Genomic DNA, 23,246 nt, shown 5'->3' with positions numbered 1-23,246 from the left:
TGAAGTAACATAAAATGCTAGCTCACCGTAACCCATTCCCAGTTCGGTCTTTCTTCAAGTCAACAATGTAAAAATTGTTGTCAAATTTTTCACTTCTAAATTATGGTAAATTATAGTAAAATTTACGACTTGCGTAAGTTTTTGATAAGTTACTCACAGGAGCGTTTACACATTCAACTTATGGTATTAATGCTCATGAAAGTTGTTCGGAAGTTCAACATATGTAAGTGCTTATAGCGACTGTTACATCTGTAAGTTTATTTGAGGTAAGATGGTTTCCTGTCAACAACGATTCGCTGACGTCAAATTTACGCGATTTTTTCAATAAAGACGAAAGGGCCCAAATTACGTGTTGGAATAGAAGATGGCTTAAGAGAAAAAATTCTCCACGCGCTTTTCTTCCGTTAATGGCGGAACTGAATGGAGTTCTTTAATTTTACCTGAATGACAGCAACCGACTTCGAATTCAAATACATCATGTTATAAACATAAACATTGAGATTAGAAAGGATAGGACCGATAATTAAAAAGAAGCATGCTCATTTTAAGAAAGCTTTAATCTCTTCAGTTTTGGAATCAGAAAATTTTCTTTCCGTTTACATTCGTTTTTGTAGGTAGTGCCTATTTGTGTTTTTTTTTAACAGTGTAAGTTTGTATATTGTTTTCGGGAGATAATAACGTACCTATCAATTTATTCTAATCAGATTTTAGTTGAAAATTCTACAAAAAACTGTCTTTTAATTTTTGACATCTCGCATCTGCGCATTCAGGTCAACAATACCAAGTACAAAGTAAACACGTAAAATTTTTGCTCCACAAAATTAATAGTTAACAAATTTCTTAAGAACACTTTTCAGTGATTTTTATATCCATAAACAATACCTTTTTTATGTAAATAATATATCACAATCTATTTGTAAAGGTCCCAATTATATGTACATAATTATCGAATCGTAATGCAAGTCTTCTTTTCATATTTATCTTCGTGCCTTTCATGTACATCGGTATTTGAACAAAAAGATAGTATATTATTTGTTATTGTAATAATTTAATTCACAGAATGAGGGTTTTTATGACCGTGAAACCCGATTTTAATCTCTATCTCTGTTCCGCCCCACTCAACTTCTAAGTGCAAGCGAGCGAGAGATGTCGGTCATATTTAAAGAAAGCAGGTATGGGCAAATACCGATAGGAGGTCCGTAATAATCATATTAAAAAGTTAATTGAGTTGAATTTCAAATAATTTTCGATTTTCATTTAGTACTTTTATAGCTGGGGTATGCTGAGTTACTACGATTAAATTTTTATTATTTTCGAAGATATAGTGATTTAAAACAAATTAAAGAAAATTTCGCAGGACCTTTATTTTCGCCCGGAGAAAGCGTAGCGCAAACGCAAAAAAACCCAGCCGAAATGTGTTAACAAAACATTCTCTAAAATGTTTAAATTGTGTAATACAAGGGGTAGTTGTATAATAGAGCTCACAATGTTGTGAAAACTGTTGTTCCAATATCCCCTCCCCTATTTACTTATCTGAGGATATTGTTTGCTCTATGGGCACTTTGTATTTGCTCAGGGAACTATTTGACTAATAATGAAAATAATTCACAGGTTATGGGATTGATTTCTAGCCACAAATAATATGTATTTCAAATATATTATTACGCGGGGTCATAGGGAGCACCAGGTCTAGGTGAAAGACCTTAGAAAAAAAGGGTTTATAGCTGCCATAGCCACAGATTAATTAATAAATACATGAAAATAATATTTTGCAAAAGTCATGATCCTTTTTATAATTGATGTTTACGACGCCCAACTTTGTGTCAACACTTCTTTATAGACAAAATTAAAAATTACATTAGATAGAACTTTAAATTTCCTTTGATTCGCACATAACCTTTTGTTATAACCCTTAGGGCGGCTTGCACCGTAAGTTAAATTTGGTTTAACCACTCAGAACATTAGAACGTCAAAAGACGTAAATATGATAATAGCGGTCAAGACATTAGAACGTCTTTTCACGTAAACGCGCGAGATTTTACAAAAATCGATTTATTTCCATCACTAGTATACGGATTGCCATGATTTAGAAAACAGAGTATCGATAATGAATAACGCTACGCGTCTGTATTCAAGAATATCTATGGAACGTAGAGGTGCATTATCTAAGCCGATTGGATCTGTCATCTTGTTCGTTCATAATTTATTGCGTTTCTAAATAATTTATTAAAAATATTTTAGTTTGGACGGTTAATATTTTGAGGTGACTAATAGTTTTTAATTATATTTCTTCAATATATAAAGTGTTATTTCTTTATGATACTCAGAAAAAAGTACATTTTTCACGGCTTTGAAATAATGGTAAGCGATTTTTACATATTTTTGACGTTTTCATAAAATGTATATTTAGAAACGCAAATATTTACGTATAACAACACAATGCGATAGTGGATTTCATAATCTTTCCAAAACATTTTTTAGAATGAGGCTACGTTTCCCAAAACGTGAGTTATGAAGCTTTTAGCAAAACTCGTAAATAACACAAAAATTATCACGTTTTGACAGTTCTCAAAGGAACACACAGTAAATAAAAGTCTTTGTCTGAGAGGTTAAATTCATTTAGTTAAATAAAATTTAAGATAAAATTTGCGATAGTTGGTGCAAGCCGCCCTTAGGATCTGATCAACTACAATAGCAGTTCAGTGAAATCAGTGCAGGGTGTGTGTAGAGCTGGGTTTTACAAGTTTTCAATACTGTCCATGAAAATTCCTAAATAAAACATTGTCATTGTAGAAGCCGGTCAACTATTTCAAATATTATTTTCAATATTTTATTTGTCTTCGAGATATTTACAAAATATTACCCGTCTTCTAAGAGTTAATGTCGGCTTACTAATAAAAAAAAAACACTTTTCAAACGTAAAACAAATAATTGAATGATTAACAAAATAGAATTTAAAGACTTTTTTTTGTATTTCTTTGGCATTCACTATGTAACAATTTCTAGACATTTTTTGTTTTTAATGAGTTTTTATTATTCACAATGTACAAACAAAAAATGTCTAGAATAAAGACTGTAGTACATACTGTTATTAAATAAACATTTAATTTGGTAGGCGGGAATGGGTACCGCCGCCCTGGGAACCATTTATTGGATGACCAACACCTCTGCCACAGGTCACCCCAAGTGGTTCGCTACGTTTGGTGACTTAGCAGGGGTGCCCGGGTTCATGGGTTAAGGTTTGCCCAGGTCTTGGTGGCGGGTGCGTCGGCCCACCTTCTGCGTGGCGGGCCGGTTGGGAGATGCTGGTTGAGGGAGACCCTCTACAACCGGTTACCGCTGTCCGGGCCGCTCGATAGTACAGGGGCCCGACCCTCAGGCTCACGACTAAGGGTGGGCTGCCCCATCAGCGAGTGAAAAAACCCCGCCACTGCTGTTGTGCCGGTTCGTGACCGGAGGGGACCCAGCAGCAGCGTTTGGGGCGCATTGGATGCCCTCTCCAGCCGGACTCTCCCAGCCTATCGCCTAGCACCGCAGTGGGTGGGCTGGAACCAAACGCTCATCACTCCTGGACAGCCTGAACCCCATATTCCTACCCACCCCTCATACCTTTCCATTCCAGACCTTCCTTTCACTTCATACCCTTAAAAACAAAAAAAAAACAAAAAAAAACAAAAAAAAAAAAAAATTAAAATCATGAATATACATAAAAACAAACTTAACATCTTTACAGCGGCGAGTAGCAGGCGTCCCCGGTGCGGGCCAAAACTGTTGGTAAATTTTGCCAACATTCGCGGCCTGCACACAAATTTAAATTCCGTCCATCACCATCTTTTGTCCCAACGTCCCAACCTTCTTTTCCTATCCGAAACTCAGATAGCCGAGCCGCCAGACTCCTCCTATCTGGGCTGCCCGGGCTTTACCCTCGCAAGCAAATTCCGACTGAAAGGAGGAGTCTGCCTCTATAGTCGAGCTGACGTCAACTGTGTGCGACTATTGAGTCTGGAAAACTCCAGATTCGACGTAATGTGGGTGCGCGTCAATCTTGCCAGTACGGCAAGATTCTACGCATGTCTATACCGCTCACCGAACCATAGCGAATCAGACACTTCCGAGCTCTTCAAACATTTGAGCGATACTATTGATGATCTCTTGCCCCGCTACCCTTCCGTCGAGTTTGTTGTTCTGGGGGACTTCAACGTTCATAACGAACCATGGTTGAAGTTCTCAGGCCCAACGGACTCGGCTGGCCGACAGGCGGAATCCTTTGCCATTTGCTACGGATTAGAGCAATTGGTTCAGGAGCCTACAAGGGTTCCTGATGTCCAGACTCACCGCTCCAATCTGTTAGACCTATTCTTAACTACTGTGCCACACGGTTATAAGATTGACGTCACAGCGCCTCTGGGATCATCTGACCACTGCCTAGTGACGACATCAATCCCCGTTAGCCTCAGACCAACCAATGAGAGGCTGAGGAGAAAAGTGTGGCACTATAGGTCAGCAGATTGGTTCGGTATGCGGGCCCATTTCAATGCTTTTCCGTGGTCAGCTGTTTGTTTTCGGACTTCGGACCCTTCAAGATGTACCCAGGAGATTGGTGAAGTCATCAATTCGGCGATGGATGGCTTCATACAATCGACTACTAAAGAAACTGGTGTGGGCTCAAAGCCGTGGTTCAGTCGACAATGCTCCGAAGCAGTTCGACGAAAAAACGCGGCTTACCGAGCCTACAACACATCTCGAACGCCCGAAAGCAGATCAGCATACAACAAATCGGCAAAGGAATGCAAGAGAATCATCAATAGGTCAAAATTCGAACACGACCTGCAGATCAGCAAAAAGCTGGCTGCCTGCCCGCATGGCAGCAGAGCATTCTGGTCGCCTGCGGGCTCAATAGGTCGAAATTTTTGCAAACCCAGTTTGCCACCTCTTACCAGACCTGACGGCTCACTAGCAAACACCGCCACCGAAAAGGCAAACCTTTTAGGGAAAATGTTTGCGGAAAACTCGACCCTCGACAACGGGGGTGCTGTTCCGCCGTCGGTTCCTCACTGCGGCTTCTATATGAAAAAGCTGAGGATCCGGCATCGGGATGTACTCCACGTCATACGGGGGCTCGATGTTAACAAAGCTAGTGGACCTGATGGAATACCTGCCCTGGTATTGCAGAGGTGTGCTGCGGAAATAGTTCCAGTTTTGACAAAGCTCTTCAAAATGTCCCTGAAGTGTGGCACTGTGCCCTCTGGTTGGAAAAAAGCGGTAATTCACCCTATTCCCAAGAAAGGTGACCGCTCCAACCCGGCCAACTACCGCCCCATAGCGATCACATCAGTTCTGTCCAAAGTGATGGAACGTGTGATCAACGACAAACTGCTCACATACCTCGAGAAGAACAAAATTATCAACGACCGTCAATACGGATTCCGGCGGAACCGCTCGTGCGGTGATCTTCTCGCGTATGTGACGCATGTTTGGGGGCGGTGCCTGGAACGTCACGGTGAGACCCAAACGGTCGCACTAGACATATCCAAGGCCTTTGACCGGGTCTGGCACCGAGGACTTGTCAACAAATTGCATTCTTACGGACTTCCCGCATCCCTGTGTACGTGGATTGCTGACTTTTTAAGGGATAGGTCGATTCAGGCGGTTGCTGACGGTTTCACCTCTTCCTCGCACTCCATAAATGCTGGCGTCCCACAGGGATCGGTTCTGTCTCCAACTTTGTTTTTGTTGCACATCAGTGACCTTTTGACATGTGCACCGATTCATTGTTACGCGGATGACAGTACAGTTCATGATAGCTTTTTGTTTGACAAGCCCCCAAAGGGCACACAAACTCCAACGGCTCGGAGGGCTTTGAAGCAGAGAATGGACGGTTATCTCGAGAGTATTTCCTCCTGGGGTAAAAATAATCTCGTCGAATTTAATGTTTCAAAGACCCAATCCTGTCTGATTACGTCTAAAAGGGATCCAAATGATAATCTAGTCTCCTTCAACGGAAGCAATCTTCCGAACAGGCCTTCCATTGATATGCTTGGTGTAACTATAAGTGACCAGCTCAGGTACGGGGGCTCCATCGAAGCTTTTTTTTTTTTTTTTTTTTTTTTTTACAGTAATACCGCACAAGAGTCCCAACTGCTCCCGTCTGGAGCCAGTGAGACTATGGCATCCCCAATTGGGGTATGTTGTGAGGCTGAGGGTATTGGGGAGGGGAGGGAGATGGGGAAGAGGAAGGTGGGGAAGTACCTGGCTATTCAGATCTGGTCACCAAACACGGCTAAAGCCATTTCAAGCAACGTTTCAATTCTGAATGGTGGTCTTACACCAGGGCGATACTGAGAGTATCTTCCACTCTGGAACGTGCCGCAAATATACTATATATTATTTTAAATTAATTAATTGTGAAATAACACAAATTAATCAAATAAAATTTATTTGCGCACGCCGGGTTCGAACCCGCGACCTTCGGATCTGTAGTCAAAAGCGTATACCACTAGACCACGCCGGCCGTCACGCTAGAGTAAAGTTGGCCTCTCAGAAGCTGGGCGTACTGTACAGGGCCCGCAGATACTTTAATAGTACACAACTGCTCACCCTGTACAAATCGCAAGTGCGCCCTACTGTCGAATTTGGCAGCCATCTCTGGTCTGGAGCCCCAAAGTACCTGAAAAAAACCCTTGACTCTGTGCAGAAACGGGCGGTCCGTTTGATAGATTCCCCAATCTTAACAAACGGACTGCAATCTTTAGAGCACAGGCGTCAGGTAGGTATGCTGTCCTTGTTCTATCGGTATTACAATGGAAGATGCTCTGAAGAACTAGCGTCATTGATCCCTTCGGCACCGGTGCGTAGTCGGGATACACGCCAAACGCGCGCCCAACATTTGTACACAGTTGACACTTGTCACATGAGAACGGGTCGCTTCTACGATTCGTTCTTAAGTTCAACAGCTCGGCTGTGGAACGAACTGCCGGCCTCTGTGTTTCCTCCCTCCTACAACATGGGACTCTTCAAGACCCATGTTCACTCCTTCCTCTCCACAAAAAGACCCTCCACACAGCATCCCCAAAGATGACATAGGCCCTGAGGGAAATTATTTTCTTCAGGGCCTCCTGTGTGGAGTAAATATAAAAAAAAATAAATAAAAAAAAATTGATATATATATGAACATTGTAGTGAAATTAAATTTACCAACGAAATCATAAGGTATGTTTATTAAATTAAAGAAAAATGGTAGAACCTGAAGACAAGCGCTTTATGGCAGCTTTGCGTGTCTAATTTTTTGTTATTATTAAAATTCTAAATTATTATTATAAATTATTAATATAATTATTACTATTCCAAATTCCTGTAATATTCAAAAATCTGCTAATGAAAAAATAAGAAAATACACAGATTTAGGAAATGAAATAAAAATAATTTGCCATTCTCAGACTATAAAAATATTACCATTCGTTTATTTATTTATTTATTGCATCTCACTATCCATAAAACACTTTTTTTTCGCATAAAAATCAACCTCACTAGGACTGAGCCTGTATCGAGGTTAACAATTTACATTATAGTGAAGCAAACAAAAGAGTAATCACAAACATAAATTAATTCTACATACAAACACAAAATATTTCAAAATTAAAGAAAAAAATAAGTATTAGATGTGTTACCAGATGGGTAATTTGACAGTATATTGTAACAATATTTGAACCATAACTAATCATTATTCAAAAGAAGAAGCAAAGTAGATAATAAAGACAGATAGGGTGACATTCAGTTTTTAGTAAATGGGACTTATATAAAATCTTATTATTTAAGAAAGGACAAGGATGAATTCGTTATTTCGGCTACTGGCATTATACCTAGCTCTCTCATTAAAAATGTAGGCGTATTAGATCTATCAAAAAATTTATATATACAAATGCAAAAATCAGTCATTTTAAATACATGTAGGATAACGAAAGATTTTTTAAATATTCATGTTGAGGGATCAGTAGGATTTATAGGCCCTGTTAGAAGTTCTACCGAGCCGAACCCTCTGATATGAACATCTGGAGTCGGTGAATTATTTTCCCATTTGATCTCTGGTGAGTTGACGTGTTGTTGTTCTTGTATTGTTTTGTATTTATTTTACTTATATAATGCACTTGCATAGTGTTGATTGACTAGATGATCATTTGTGGAAAAGTGTGTGGAAGGGTTTAGTTTTTCCTATGGGGAAGATTTAACCCGGACATAAAATAGGAAGTTTATATAAAAAAATTAAAATCATACTAATCATATCATAATCATAAAGCATTTTAGTGACTGTATAGGTAAAACACGTTGTGAGCAATTTGCATTGTGGCAACATCGCTTTGGGCAGCGCAGCGCGCGGCTGTGTCTTGTTAAATGACAGAAGATAACATTTTTGAAGACGCACTTCTTCGTAAATCTATATTTTGTTTTAAAATCAGCTTCACGCAGATCAAATGGATTTATGCGATTTTTATATATTATATTATGTTTTGCCTACTAGGGCGTAACGTCAATTGGGCTGATGATGATGCAAAAACATGCAATTTTAGTAGGATTTTTTTTCCCTACCGAGAAAATACAAGGCCTCTAAGTCTGTAATAGCCAGGTAACATATTAAACACCCATATGAGGTAAAAATGATGAGGCTCATATGACGTCATTCTATTTGTATAAAGAACATTAACTTTAAATTCAGTAAATTTAAATGATTCATCACTTCACGGCAAATAAGAATCTAGAATACGTATTTTTTTTTAAATGAGTAAATCAATATCATTATATCATTAACTTCCATAATATCAAAAAACAATCCATTTTTTAAATTTAAAGTGAAATTAATTATCATTAAGAAAAATTAATTTTAACTATTACTTATAGAAAAATCTGTTTAGTCAAAAATAGCTGACGTGTACCCAGCGTTGCTCTACTTTTCTCTACTATATAAACCTTCCGGAAGAAATTCTCTAAATGCTAGTGAAAATCCTATCAACATCCATTGTATAGTTTAGAAGAACTAAGCGCACCAACAGACAAACGCGGATAGTGACTTTATTTTAGTACTAGTTGACGTGTACCCGGCGTTACTGTGGGTTATCCTTAGGAGATAAATACCACCGTGGACTTTTTTTATAGGTCTTTGATATACAATTCTGTAGTAAAGGGTTTTCCAATAAGAGGTGTTATTTTGATATTCAATCGTAAAATATCAATGGTTTCGTTGCTTGTGTGGCGCGTAGCGCCGTCTTGTTGAAAGTAAACGTTGTCCAGATCAATACCATCCAATTCCGGCCATAAAAATCATTAATCATCTCTCGATGACGATAGCGCAATCCATTCACCTTAACTGTTGCTCCAGCCTCATTTTCGAAAAAGTAAGGTCCAATGACTCCGCCGGACCATAAACCGCACAAAACAGTCACACGTTGAGGATAGAGAGGCTTTTCAATAATAACTCTTGGGTTTTCCGAGCCCCAGATGCGACAATTTTGCTTGTTGACAAAGCCACCGAGGTGGAAATGGGTCTCATCACTCAAGATGATTTTCATTTGATTCACTCAAGTGAATTTTAATAATTTCAATGCGTTGTTGAAGCATGTATCGTTCCATTTTTATTAATGGCGTAGTTTCTACTTGTCAAATGTCAAAAAATGACAGCTTCAAAAGTAACATCTACCGAAATAGCGGGCTATTCAAAATAACACCTCTTATTGGAAAACCCTGTACATTATTTTGATGTATTTCATAAGGTTTAGCCAGCATTAGCAATGTAATAAGCGCTGAAAATTTTTTTTTTTCACTTGATTACAAAACATCGACTTTTTTCTACGCATAATATACATTTGTTATATAGCGACTTTGTTTAGTACTATTTAGAGATAATAGAGAAAATGATGCATTTAGTATGTGGATTTATACATTATACTAGAAAATACATATTGACATCGTTATCTTTTTTTAAGTTTGTACAACTTTCAATAAAAAGCACGAAAATACATTGATCCCAAAAATAATTCAAGACTGTCAACGCTAAAATATAGATAAACAAGCCTTTTCCGCTGGATAAACAATTTGTCACTTTTATAAGTAATATTTTGAATCAGTTGTGTAAAATTTAAAATGCGTTTATTAGTAAGACAGTTAGGATGTGCTGACCCATATTTTATAAATAAAACTTAATTTTTTTTTTAGAACACCTGTAAACAATGGAAATGGTCAATCAAGTGAAACTTGTGAGGCAGTGATTGCACAACCATTGTTCTACAATTCGTAATTTCCTTCCTCTTTCGCAAAACACCTTTTAAACAATCTGCCATTCAACTCGGAGTAAAGTCAAATAATCAATACGGAGGGCTTCTATTCTAATTTTGTCAGCAAACATTAATTTTATCTTTCGAAGAACATTTTTTGTTGATACTGATTTTGAGTAACACTTAAACATCCTGATAAATCAATAAAATACATATTAATTTTATGTGAATACATTACCAGAATTCCGTCGGTTGGAGGAGGTAAGGGTTATATTACTTTGAGGTAGATGTAAATGTGAAAAGGGAGGGTGAGCCGGGTTAGGTAGGTGATCTCTGTAATCAACAAAACCAGTAGATGCCTAGGTAGTTAGGTAGGTGATCTCTGTAATGAACAAGGCCTAGGAAGTTAGGTAGGTGATCTCTGTAATCAACAAAACCAGTAGATGCCTAGGTAGTTAGGTAGGTGATCTCTGTAATGAACAAGGCCTAGGAAGTTAGGTAGGTGATCTCTGTAATCAACAAAACCGGTAGATGCCTAGGTAGTTAGGTAGGTGATCTCTGTAATGAACAAGGCCTAGGAAGTTAGGTAGGTGATCTTTGTAATCAACAAAACCGGTAGATGCCTAGGAAGTTAGGTAGGTGATCTCTGTAATCAACAAGGCCTAGGAAGTTAGGTAGGTGATCTCTGTAATCAACAAAACCGGTAGATGCCTAGGAAGTTAGGTAGGTGATCTCTGTAATCAACAAAACCGGTAGATGCCTAGGTAGTTAGGTAGGTGATCTCTGTAATGAACAAGGCCTAGGAAGTTAGGTAGGTGATCTCTGTAATCAACAAAACCGGTAGATGCCTAGGTAGTTAGGTAGGTGATCTCTGTAATGAACAAGGCCTAGGAAGTTAGGTAGGTGATCTCTGTAATCAACAAAACCGGTAGATGCCTAGGAAGTTAGGTAGGTGATCTCTGTAATCAACAAAACCGGTAGATGCCTAGGTAGTTAGGTAGGTGATCTCTGTAATGAACAAGGCCTAGGAAGTTAGGTAGGTGGTCTCTGTAATCAACAAAACCGGTAGATGCCTAGGAAGTTAGGTAGGTGATCTTTGGTAATTCGGCGACAATATATATATATTTTTTTAAAAAGAAAGACAAACATTCCCGAGTTACGAATAACCTGACAATGTTTGAAAATCTCCTACTACCACCACAGTAAGCGGAAAATGTTGTTAGTGTCGTGATGGAGGACTTAGCCAGTCGAGGAATTGAATGTAAGACGCCTGAATGGGACCCAAACGCGATGCCAACACAGCCACTGACCGGTCATATGATCTTATTCCGCATGATGTTGGATTTGATTGAATACATAAATATGCATCTTTATAAATAATCTAACAGCAAATGGAACTCTTTTCATAAAAATGACAGAGGAACGTGTAATACTCGTGTTATGTGAATTCGACACCCAGAGCGGACTACTCCAATTGACCTGCATAGAGCCGGCCCTATAGGTACCCCACTATTCAGATCTGGTTACTAAACACCACTAAAGCAACTTTAGGTTTTGCAATGTAAATCTTTGAGAGTACACAAAATCATTCCTGTCTCAAACTTCATGTCGTTATGTCCTGAGGCAGATAATTTTCCTCAGTGCCTATTTCATCTTTGATGGATGCTGTGTCGAAGGGTCTTTTGAGGAAAGGAAGGAGTGAACCTGGGTCTTGACGAGACTGAGCTGTTGAACTAAAGAATGAGTTGTAGAAACGTCCTGTTCTCATGTTACAAATGTCAACCGTGCCCAAATGTTAAGTGCGCGTTGAGGATGTTTCGCAACTGTGCACTGATGCTGAAGGGATCAATGACTCTAGTTCCTTGAAGCATCTTTCATTGACATACCTACAGAACAAAAACAGGATTCCCACCTGACGCCTGTGCTCTAACGATTCAAGATAGGAGAATCTATCAAACGGATCACAAGTCAAAAGACAAGGATTTTCAGGTATTTTGGGGCTCCAGACCAGAGGCAGATGCCAAATTCAAACATGGAGCGGACTCGCGATTTGTACAGGACTGGGGGTTCTTTTTAAGGAAGAACTAATCTGGTTCACAGACGGGTCCAAGATGGAGGAAGGAACAGGTGCCGGGGTCTGTCTACAGGGATCTAAGAGGGAACTCAGTATACCTCTAGGAATGCACTGCACTGTGTTTCACGCTGAGATGAAAGCCATCTTAGCCTGCGCACAGGAGAATATGAGTATCGGGTACAGAAATAAGAACATAAACATATGTTCGGATAGCCAGGCGGCCTTAATGGCACTGGAAAGTAACCGATGCGACTCCAGACTGGTGATGGAATGCAGGACTATCCTAATAGAACTGGCGACCATCAATAAAGTAACCCTGCTCTGGGTACCAGGACATAAAGGTATTGAGGGCAACGAGCGGGCTGACGAACTAGCAAGGAAAGGGGCGAAAGCACCACTTGTGGGATCTGAGCCGGCCGTAGGAGTAGCAGCTTGCCACACCAAACTAAATATCAAGAGGTGGGTCAAATCCCAACACTGGAAGGAATGGAAGAAGGCACCCGGAATGAGGCAATCTAAAGAACTCATAAACGGACCGGACCCTAACCGAACCAGGCAACTACTCGATATGGACAGAAACTCACTGAGGGAACTGGTAGGACTATTAACGGGACACTGCCATCTCAGGAGACACATGCAACTGTTGGGAGTGGAAAACACCAACATCTGTAGGAAATGTGAAGAGGAGGAAGAGACTCCAATTCACCTATGGTGCCAATGTCCCGCTCTGCTGGGAATAAGGCTCAGATACCTGGGAAGACACAGTGTGGAACCAGAAGACATCGCCACATATCCAATGACAGCCCTGGTGAACTTCATAAAAGGGACCGGGTTACTGGCAAGGGAATGAGGTAAAATGGGAGATAGTACAATGGGCCTATGGCCTAAGTGCTAGCGGGGAACGTAAGTAAACCGCCTCCGACTTTAAAAAAAAAAAAAAAAAAAATAAGGAAGAAAGTTCTGGGAAAGAAAGAGGAGTAGGTAGGAATCTAGGGATATCAGAATCCTGTGTCCAGGAGTGACGGACGTACATACATAATACATCCCTTCCACTGAAGTGCAAGTCCAGCTGGAGAGGTCAAATGGTCTCCCTCAACCAACCTCTCCTGATCCGGTCCCCCACAAAGTTGATTGCCAGAGAAATCTAATCCGCCGTTAAGACCTGGACAAACCTCAACCCATGAACCCTACTTGGGGTGACCTACGACAGAGATATTGGTTATCAAAATGAATGGTTTCCGGGGCAGCGGTATCCATAACCGCCTCAGTTTCTGTTAGCTTAAAATCTATTTTAGTATGTATAAGCAAAGTTAATACACAATATTAACCCCAAGTTAAACTCTACAATTTATTTCTCCAAGTTTATTACTGTCAATATTTTTGTGCTTATTGTTCACTAGCTGGCGTGTACCCAGTGTTGCTGGGGGTTATCCTTAGGATATAGACATATACCATCGCAAACTTTTCTGTAGGCCTTTTTAAGATATACAATTCCGTAGTGCATTATGTTGATGTATCTTATAAGGTTTAGCCAGCGGTAACAATGTAGTTCCTGAAAATATATTTTTACGACTCGATTATAAAACATCGACTTTTCTCTACTTTCTATAAATATAATATGCATGTATTATATATGTTAACCTTCCAGAAGAAATTATCTAAATGATAGTGAAAACCCTATCCAAATCCATTGCGCAGTTTAGAAGAACTAAGCGCACAGACGCATATAGCGACTTTATTTTATACTATTTAGGGATTTAATATTTCATCTGGCCCCAATGTTTATTTATGATTCAAGATAGATTGCTTGTATAATAATCAACACCAATGTGGGATACACCCTTAAATTGATTATTGGAGGAAATATACCTAAGTATTTGTATGGAAGGCATTTTTATAGTAAAGCGTACTTGAGAAGGAACTCTAGTAAATTGTGTTGTACAAATATGTTTTATATTACTGTTAGGGTATTAGCTATTTGATGACCGATTACATAATTCTAATGCATTCAAAATGGGTCTTTTTCATTACAGCCCAACCGAAAGTGCCAATTGATTTTTAAGTTTCCCCTTTCAAAACAATTAATTCCGTTCATTTTTAGAGAAAGTTTCCATCACTCACAGATTACTCGTTAAAAGTAACCGTCAGATTTAAACGCCACAATGATTCGGCAGATCTTTAATAATTCATAAGTTGAAATACCTGCGGACTTTCACATTAGCTTTAAATGACCAGCCATGATATAATTACTGTTACCTTGTGTATACCCGTCATGCTATCTATAATATTAGATTACTTTATTTTCTAAAGCATTTTAAATAAACAATTAATTTTAAAAGTACAAAAAAATTTTACTAAGATATTCGCATTTAAGATTTCCTCATCTTCATGTTTACTTAGCCATAATTTGATGTCGTTTTTAAATTTTTGTGTCTCCGTTGTGTTTTTGAGTTCAATTGGGAGGGCATTATATAGTTTTGTAGCACGGAAATGATGATTTTTCTGGCCAAAAGACGTATTTAATTTTGGGATGTTCAATAGTTTTGAGGATTTCTTCCTTGTAATATAGTTGTGTTGGTCAGCAGGGTACTCATATTTTTCTGTAAATTTGATTAGAGCATTTTTGAGTATAGTTTTATTATACTGAACACTTTAAAATTTTTAAAAATGTCTTTTGATGGAGTTCTTATGGGTACTTTAAGGATAATTTTTATTATTGCTTTTTGAGTTTTAATAAGCTGCTTCATGTGGATGTTTGAGGCAGATCCCCATCCAATAATCCCATATTCTATGCGTGATTGGCAGAGAGCATAGTATACCTTATATAAATCATTTATACTTAGTATATTGCGTATATTTCTAAAGTAGTACATGAACTTTGTTAGTTTCTTTGTAATACTATTTATGTAGGAGTCCCATCGAAGATTTTCATCAATTTCAATGCCGAGATATTTTATACTTCTAGAGTGTGTTATGGTGGGGCATGTAATTTGAGAGCATAATCCTCAGCTGGTTGTCCTCTAGCCGTTATAGAAAACGTTAAATATTTAGTTTTGTTAACATTAAGTGTGAGTGAGTTTTGCATAAGCCATTTTTGCAGAAGGATAAGCCCGTTTTCAGCTTCTTTGTAGGTGGTTATCCAATCACTTTCATTAAATAAAATGACAGTGTCGTCGGCAAAACTAATGATTTTTCCGTTGGTGTGTAAGTTGCAGATATCATTTATATATATCAGAAATAATAAAGGTCCTAGGACACTTCCTTGCGGTACACCGTAATTGATTGGGAGAGGTTTACTTTTACACTTATCAATTTTAACACACTGTGAACGTTCTGACATGTAACTTATCAGTAGATTTAGAGTTGTGTTTGACATCCCAATTGTTTTAAGTTTCTTGAAAATGATTTTATGGTCTATCGTGTCAAAGGCCTTTTGCAGGTCTATAAAAATTGCCAAAGATTTATTTCCCTGGTCTAAGCTTTTCGTGATCGTATTTATGATATCGTCTATGGCGTCGGCAGTACTCAAGTTTTTTCTAAAACCGTACTGAGATTTCGATATTAGGTTATTATCTTCTAGGTACATCATAAGTTGTTTTTTTAGTACTTTTTCCAATATTTTAGAAAAGGTACTAAGAAGGCTTATTGGTCGATAGTTATTGATATCATTTTTACATCCTTGTTTATAAATAGGTATAACAGTAGCTTCTTTAAGGGATGTGGGAAATACGCTTTTAGCTATAGATAGATTGATAAGGTGTGTCAGCGGGAAGGTAATTTCTTCACTGAGATGTTTTATTGCATTGGTTGAGATTACATCATCCCCTGATGACACATTTGGTTTTAGGGAAGTAATTATGTTTTTGATTTCGTCAGCGGTTAGTTGTTTGAAATTAAGTTCTCTTTCCAGATTTCGAGCTTCATTTGGTTTGTCTGCATCATTTTTAACACGTAATGTAATTTGTTTGGCTAATTTTGATCCAATATTTGTAAAAAAATCATTAACATGATCAAGAATTTTGTCAGGGTTTTCGGCATATAGAGTGGGAACCTTGTTTATGTTCAGTTCATCGATTTTTGATGTATTACTGGTGGATTTAGAATTCGTGAGTTCATTGAAAATAAACAATTTTTTTTATTTTATTAAAAGTACTTTTTCTCTAATGTAAGAATGATAATATGATCTGTAGGGACCCTGTGTGGAATAAAAGATTGAACGTAGGTTCTGAAGAGGCCGATTTTTTTTAATTTTTATGTTAACTCCACACAGGAGGCCCTGAAGAAAATAATTTCCCTCAGGGCCTATGTCATCTTTGGGGATGCTGTGTGGAGGGTCTTTTTGTGGAGAGGAAGGAGTGAACATGGGTCTTGAAGAGTCCCATGTTGTAGGAGGGAGGAAACACAGAGGCCGGCAGTTCGTTCCACAGCCGAGCTGTTGAACTTAAGAACGAATCGTAGAAGCGACCCGTTCTCATGTGACAAATGTCAACTGTGTACAAATGTTGGGCGCGCGTTTGGCGTGTATCCCGACTACGCACCGGTGCCGAAGGGATCAATGACGCTAGTTCCTCAGAGCATCTTCCATTGTAATACCGATAGAACAAGGACAGCATACCTACCTGACCCTTGTGCTCTAAAGATTGCAGTCCGTCTGTTAAGATTGGGGAATCTATCAAACGGACTGCCCGTTTCTGCACAGAGTCAAGGGTTTTTTTCAGGTATTTTGGGGCTCCGGACCAGAGATGACTGCCGAATTCGACAGTAGGGCGCACTTGCGATTTGTACAGGGTCAGCAGTTGTGTACTATTAAAGTATCTGCGGGCCCTGTACAGTACGCCCAGCTTCTGAGAGGCCAACTTTACTCTGGCTTCGATGGAGCCCCCGTACCTGAGCTGGTCACTTATAGTTACACCAAGCATATCAATGGAAGGCCTGTTCGGAAGATTGCTTCCGTTGAAGGAGACTAGATTATCATTTGGATCCCTTTTAGACGTAATCAGACAGGATTGGGTCTTTGAAACATTAAATTCGACGAGATTATTTTTACCCCAGGAGGAAATACTCTCGAGATAACCGTCCATTCTCTGGTTCAAAGCCCTCCGAGCCGTTGGAGTTTGTGTGCCCTTTGGGGGCTTGTCAAACAAACAAAAAGCTATCATGAACTGTACTGTTTTTAGAAGGAAGAAGTCTAACGTTACGTAACCCACACACAGGAAAATAATTTCCCTCAGGGCCTTTATCAACTTTTGGGATGTTGTGTGAGGGGGGTCTTTTTTAAGGAAAGGAAGGCGGGGAAGTTATGGGAAGGTCAAGGGTATGAGGGTTGGGTAGAAATCTAGGGATCAGTGTATCCAGGAGTGAGGACATAGGAATATATCCCTCCCATTGTGGCACAAGGCGCTGGGTCGAGAGACCGGTTGGAGAGGTCAAAGGGTCTCCCCAAACCAATCTCTCCCGATCTGACATGACATACAGCTAGTGCGCATCCTGAACACACCTCACCCGATGAACACAGGCACCCCTGCTTAGTCACCAAACGTAGCGAACCACTTGGGGCGACCTATGGCAGACGTATTTGTTATCCAATAAATTGTTCCCGGGGGGGCGGTGCCCAAACCCGCCTCCCAAATTGTAACACAAAAGCATTTTTAAAGTTTTTACATTTTATGAAAGAATTTCTTATTTGAGATGCTTCCCTATTGATAGAGATGGCAAAGTTTTTTTAAGTGTGAATTTTTTTCATTAATTTATTAATCGTGAATGAGTGAGTGAATAGGTTTTAATAAAAAAAAACACACATTCACCATAATATTATCCTTCAGCATTTGAAATATGATCTGGTAGTCAAATGTCAGTAAAATCAATAATCCTACCAGAACTAAGTAAGTACTTGCAGTAAACTACAAGAAATGTTGATCTACTGCACAGAAAAAGTTTGATTACATAGAAAAAAATATGTCAAAAAACATGTGACAGGAGTTAATTTTGACAATTGATTACTCATCATCTATTTGCGAAAGTGATCTAATTTCGCATGATGTTGGATTTGGTCGAATACATAAATACGTATATTTATAAATAATCTAACAACACATGGAACTCTTTTCATAAAAATGACACATGAACCAGCAATACTGTGTTATGCGAAGATGGAAGATACCCATCACTTCGACAAGTCGAACGTTCTTAAAATCGGGTGTTTTCTTATATTTTTTTGCCGGCGGATCCTTGCCTCCGAGATAATAAGATGTTTGCCTACAGATTGCATCCATTTATGGAATCTTTGACAATATTCAAGATGGGTCAAGGTCGCATTGCCGTATTTGTATTGATTTTGCCGGAAGAAATAGCATCTTAGACTCGATGGAGACATAACGGATCGCCGCCTGTATCTGTATAACAATAGAAGCTTTACTTTCCATTTAACGAGATCAAGTTCATTACCCTTTCCATCGTCTTTGTAAGAAGGAAACTAGAGTTACCGTCGCGTAACGATAAATCGATAAAAGCGTAGAAAACCTCAAAGGACTTTGTGAAGGGAAATCCTGGGAAATATGATCAGAAACACTCACCCCTATAGAAATGCAGTTATCATCCGATGGGAATTTGACAACAAATTTGGATCCAGCCTTTTCTTCTGAATCATTCAGCGGCCGAAATCTGCATACGACTCTAATACTGTCTTCCGCTGCTATTTCGCGTTCACCCGACATGTTGTGTTATTAACTTAAACTAAAATTATGATAAATTATAATTTTAAATCACTTTAAAAACTTAAAAACACGAATGAACGCTCAGATATTGGTTTTTCATTTCGCACCTATACAGCCCATGACAACTCAACCAAAATGTCCCCCATTATGATCGAATGTCTGACACGGTAACTAGGAGCTAGGAGCTAAACAATGCTTCCTAAAACCACAGCGAAAAAATACAAATCCCGACAATGGAACTGTTTCTGAAAGTACTTGACTAACGGAGTCAAATTGCAATATTGACAACTAAAAATATTTTATTGAAGCAGAAATATACAAAAAATTTAATAATTTATATCCAGCTCTACCAAATTACAATAATTCTAACACTTTTTATTGTTTAATTTCAACGTCATAAAATTTATGTGTATATACATATTTTAGATCTAATTAATTCGAAATGGCTATTTAGTTCCTGGCCTTTTTCTGCTCTTGTTAAATCAACTTTAATATTTAGATATTAAAAGGGAATTTTAATCAATTTCTGTGCGATCAATAATATTTTTGTAATTGCATAAATCCAATCAGAAATGATACCATACAACTAGAATAGTCGAGTTTTATCTGTATTGATTCAAAATTATTTACACACTATATTTCAATATAAAATAAAGTTACAATAGAACTCTTAATATTCATAGAAAAGTGACAATCATTTTATATTTTCCCTAATATTTGTGGTTTCTTTTGAGAATGGTATCATTATAGTTCAGTTTTGTATCGTTTGGTGCGCTCGTACAAATGTCAAATTTCCTAATATGGAACGCCTACAACCTACGAACCTACAACTCGAATAACTTCAGTGCGGTCTGAATGCGAATCGTGAATCTGCTGTGAAATAACAAATTTACCCAAATTATGCGGGTTCTGTAATCGGGTGTGGATTAACAGTGTATTTGTTTCATCTCCATGAATAATATCTAACGCAGAGGAGTACTATTCACAATTCAGGTAAACTATCAATATAATGTTTTTGTTGACTTATAAAATTCTTGTACTTTGTGCAATTTCTTTGTGACCCATTGCACAGGGGTGCATTTCAGTCAAACCTTCAAATATTTTTTATCGTTTTATTAAAGTTCTCTTCCCAGTCTTATGAGCTTTTAGTGCGGTGATTAACAGAGTTTTGTGACACAGCTTCTAAAAATAACACATGTTATGGCGGTAATGCTTTCTGGCGAACCGATGACACACCTGTGTGTTTTTTACGATTTTTCTCTATTTGTTTTATTTATTAACATGTTTATTTTACCATTATTATGTGCATTATACATAAGCCATCCATTTCAATATTATTTTTACATCCCTGCACCTCAAGAAGTTTGTTATATTTGGATAATACAAAAGTTGACAATCCTTCAGAGATGTCCGCTGCCTTGCATTGAAACACAACCCACATAATATAATTACCAACCAGAAGTTGATACAATTTTAAGTTTAGTCCATACACAAACTATCCTCAAAACTATTATTTAATCGTTGATGTCGTCAACTTTTTAAAAATAATTAATCGTGAGTCATACCATAATATTTATACTAAGAATAAGATCAGTGCATGAGACATTCAATGTAATCATCGCTTTCCACACCGTATTCAAGGTTGTTAAACAATACATAGGATCATTGGAAATTGAATAATTTAAATAGTATAAAAGATTAAAATATATATTATCTTGTGTCAACAGATTTTTACCTACATTTATATCGGGAAGTGGTTTTTAGCAGAAATTATCTCACGATGACTAAACCCGTCTGACCACTGAAAACAGTTGATAGCATAAACCGCAATTTTATTTTAAAAAGTAACTTTTTAGTGCAATTATTAGTAGTTACCTACTTGTCTTTTCGCCTTAGATATATATATTTTTTATTTTTCGGGAAAAAAACGGGTAATACCCACCCATACCCTAATACTTAAACGTGTAATAATAATACCCACCCCTTGCTTTATAAACATCATAAATGGGCAAGAGGGCCAAGAGTAAGGTAAATCATAAAAAATCTGTCAATATTAGAATTGTCTATTCCTCATTGGTGGCATCTTATTTGAATAGTATTATTATTTTAAACACACATACATAACGAAAGATAAGGTCTAGGAACCTATTTGGGTTACATTATTATTTCGTTGGTATTTCCAATGACCCCTATTTGGCGCCGTGCGGGGTAGTGACCCGGCTGCGCCCCACCCGAACCCTATCGGGAAAAGTACCTACTCCAGTGCAGCAGTGCTTACGCCTACACATACACAGCCTACCCATGCTATAACAGTAGTACCTACCCGCCTGCAGGAGTACCTACACATACTGTAGTATATCTAAAAGTACCTACCCTCCGCAGTGCCTACACAGTAACGGAATCTCCACTTTTCCTCTCTTGCACCGCTATCCCGTCTGCACTTCATTCGCTTATTTTCTGGAAACGCCAGAGGTTTATTGATTTATGTCTAACTAGTATTATTATTATCAATCATCGTGTTCATATCTCGATTTCTCAGAAATAAGAATATGTATGGCCAGTTTTATTTTACCGGGCTATACATTCGAGAAGCACATAACCGTTTTACTATCAATTTGTGAAGTTTTTTTTTCAAATGAGAAATAAACAACTTTTGTATTAAAATTTTAAAAAATTCAAGCATTTCCGGGTTACGAATAACCTTAAATTAATTTGAAAATCTCCCACTACCACCTTAAGCGGAGTCTTCATGGAGGATAGCCAGCCTAGGAATTGAACTCCCTACTAAACTATTATGCCTATTAACTAACTAACTAACCATCACGCCGTTTCCCCGGCGGGGTAGGCAGAAAGGACGGACCGCCAAACACCTCGGTCTTGGCACACACTTCTTGCCTCATTCACATTCATACATCGTCTCATACATACTCTTCTATTATTCTGACTCTTGACATGGCCTTGACATTTAATAAAGATACACTGTGAATTTTTTCACACCTATAACATGTTAAATAAAAGAACAAAACGTGTTTTTAATAATTTTCGCAGCTTACTTTGCGATTTTTTTTTCTATTGAGGGAATTTCAGATAATTACCTTTTCGGCATAAAATATGTAGGTATAGATATCATCTTCAAAATATTTTTTTTTCGGAACTTTAAAACTTATACCAGAAATATGTTGTAAATCGGTAGAAATTGGGTATGCGGGGCTTAAAAAAAAACCCTTCACTTTGTGCAGAAACGGGTGGTCCGTTTGATAGCTACCCCTGTGTTAACAAGCGGATTGCAGTCTTTAGGCGTCAGGTAGGTATGCTGTCCTTGTTCTACCGGTATTGCAATGGAAGGTGCTCCGAGGAACTAGCGTCATTGATCCCTTCGGCATAGGTGCATAATCAGGAAATACGCCAAACGCACGGTTAACATATGTACACATGAGAACGGGTCGCTTCTACGACTCGTTCTTGAGTTCAACAGCTCGGCTGTGGAACGATTTGCCGGCCCCTCTCTTTCCTGTCTCCTACAGCACTGGTCTCTTCAAGACTCCCTTCAACACCTCTTCTTAAAAAGAGCCTCGTTTTTTTATGTATTTTTTAAATAAATAATTAATCAATATACACAGTATAATCAATAATGTTAACTGAAATAATTCATACAATTAGTTTTCACTGCTTTTGATTTTTTAATGTTCCTCTTCTATAGAAGCTGGCGCTTGTGTCTAGACAGCACAACCCTCCACACAGCATCCCCAGAGATGACATTGGGCCTTTAAGGAATTTATTTTCCTCAGGGCCTCATGTGTGGAGTTGATGTAAAAAAAATCTCCTCGTTTTAACCCATTATTTTAAAACATTCTATTATCCCATCACTACTTCCACAATACATATTTATTACATAACTATTTGCTTTCCATTTCACGTAGGTACATTCAGGTCGACATTTTTAAACTCCTTGTAAGTAAATACTAATGTGTTTGAAACCGTCAGTGGCCATAAACATTATCGTCTTGTTTGATTCAAACTCGCGAGAAGTTCTTGCCAGTTTGAGATTCGCTTTCCGGCGTCCAAGGCTGCCCGTAGGTGGACTCGCTAGGCGATGGGCTTCCTGTGACACCTAGTCTGTAATGTCTGTACAACACACGTTAATAATACATACTGAATATATTAAAATAATTTTAGTTAGCGCCAACTGCTATCTTT

At 38.2% G+C, this 23,246-nt stretch overlaps 2 protein-coding genes across 3 annotated transcripts in view; one reads left to right on the top strand and one right to left on the bottom strand.

The window, feature by feature from the left end:
• Khc (kinesin heavy chain) overlaps positions 1-19,200 on the bottom strand; it is a 42,608-nt gene extending 23,408 nt beyond the window's left edge. Inside the window, exon 1 of the mRNA XM_089634782.1 lies at positions 18,909-19,200. Within this exon, the coding sequence (XP_089490908.1) occupies positions 18,909-19,049 (141 nt within the window). The 5' untranslated portion in view covers positions 19,050-19,200. The remainder of the gene's footprint in view (positions 1-18,908) is intronic.
• A 654-nt stretch (positions 19,201-19,854) lies between these two features.
• Positions 19,855-23,246, top strand: part of mys (position-specific antigen beta subunit myospheroid) — a 65,377-nt gene continuing 61,985 nt past the window's right edge. For both annotated transcript variants that reach the window (XM_089634780.1, XM_089634781.1), the window contains exon 1: positions 19,855-20,042. The gene's annotated coding sequence lies outside the window, so the exon portion shown is untranslated. The remainder of the gene's footprint in view (positions 20,043-23,246) is intronic.

The sequence above is a fragment of the Hesperophylax consimilis genome, chromosome 8, assembly GCF_061612785.1.
Source record: "Hesperophylax consimilis isolate HC1 chromosome 8, BYU_Hcon_1.0, whole genome shotgun sequence".
In the NCBI taxonomy this organism is placed as follows: Eukaryota; Metazoa; Arthropoda; class Insecta; order Trichoptera; family Limnephilidae; genus Hesperophylax; species Hesperophylax consimilis.
The sequence above is the reverse complement of the archived record's forward strand: the minus strand, read 5'-3'. Positions and strand labels throughout refer to the sequence as shown.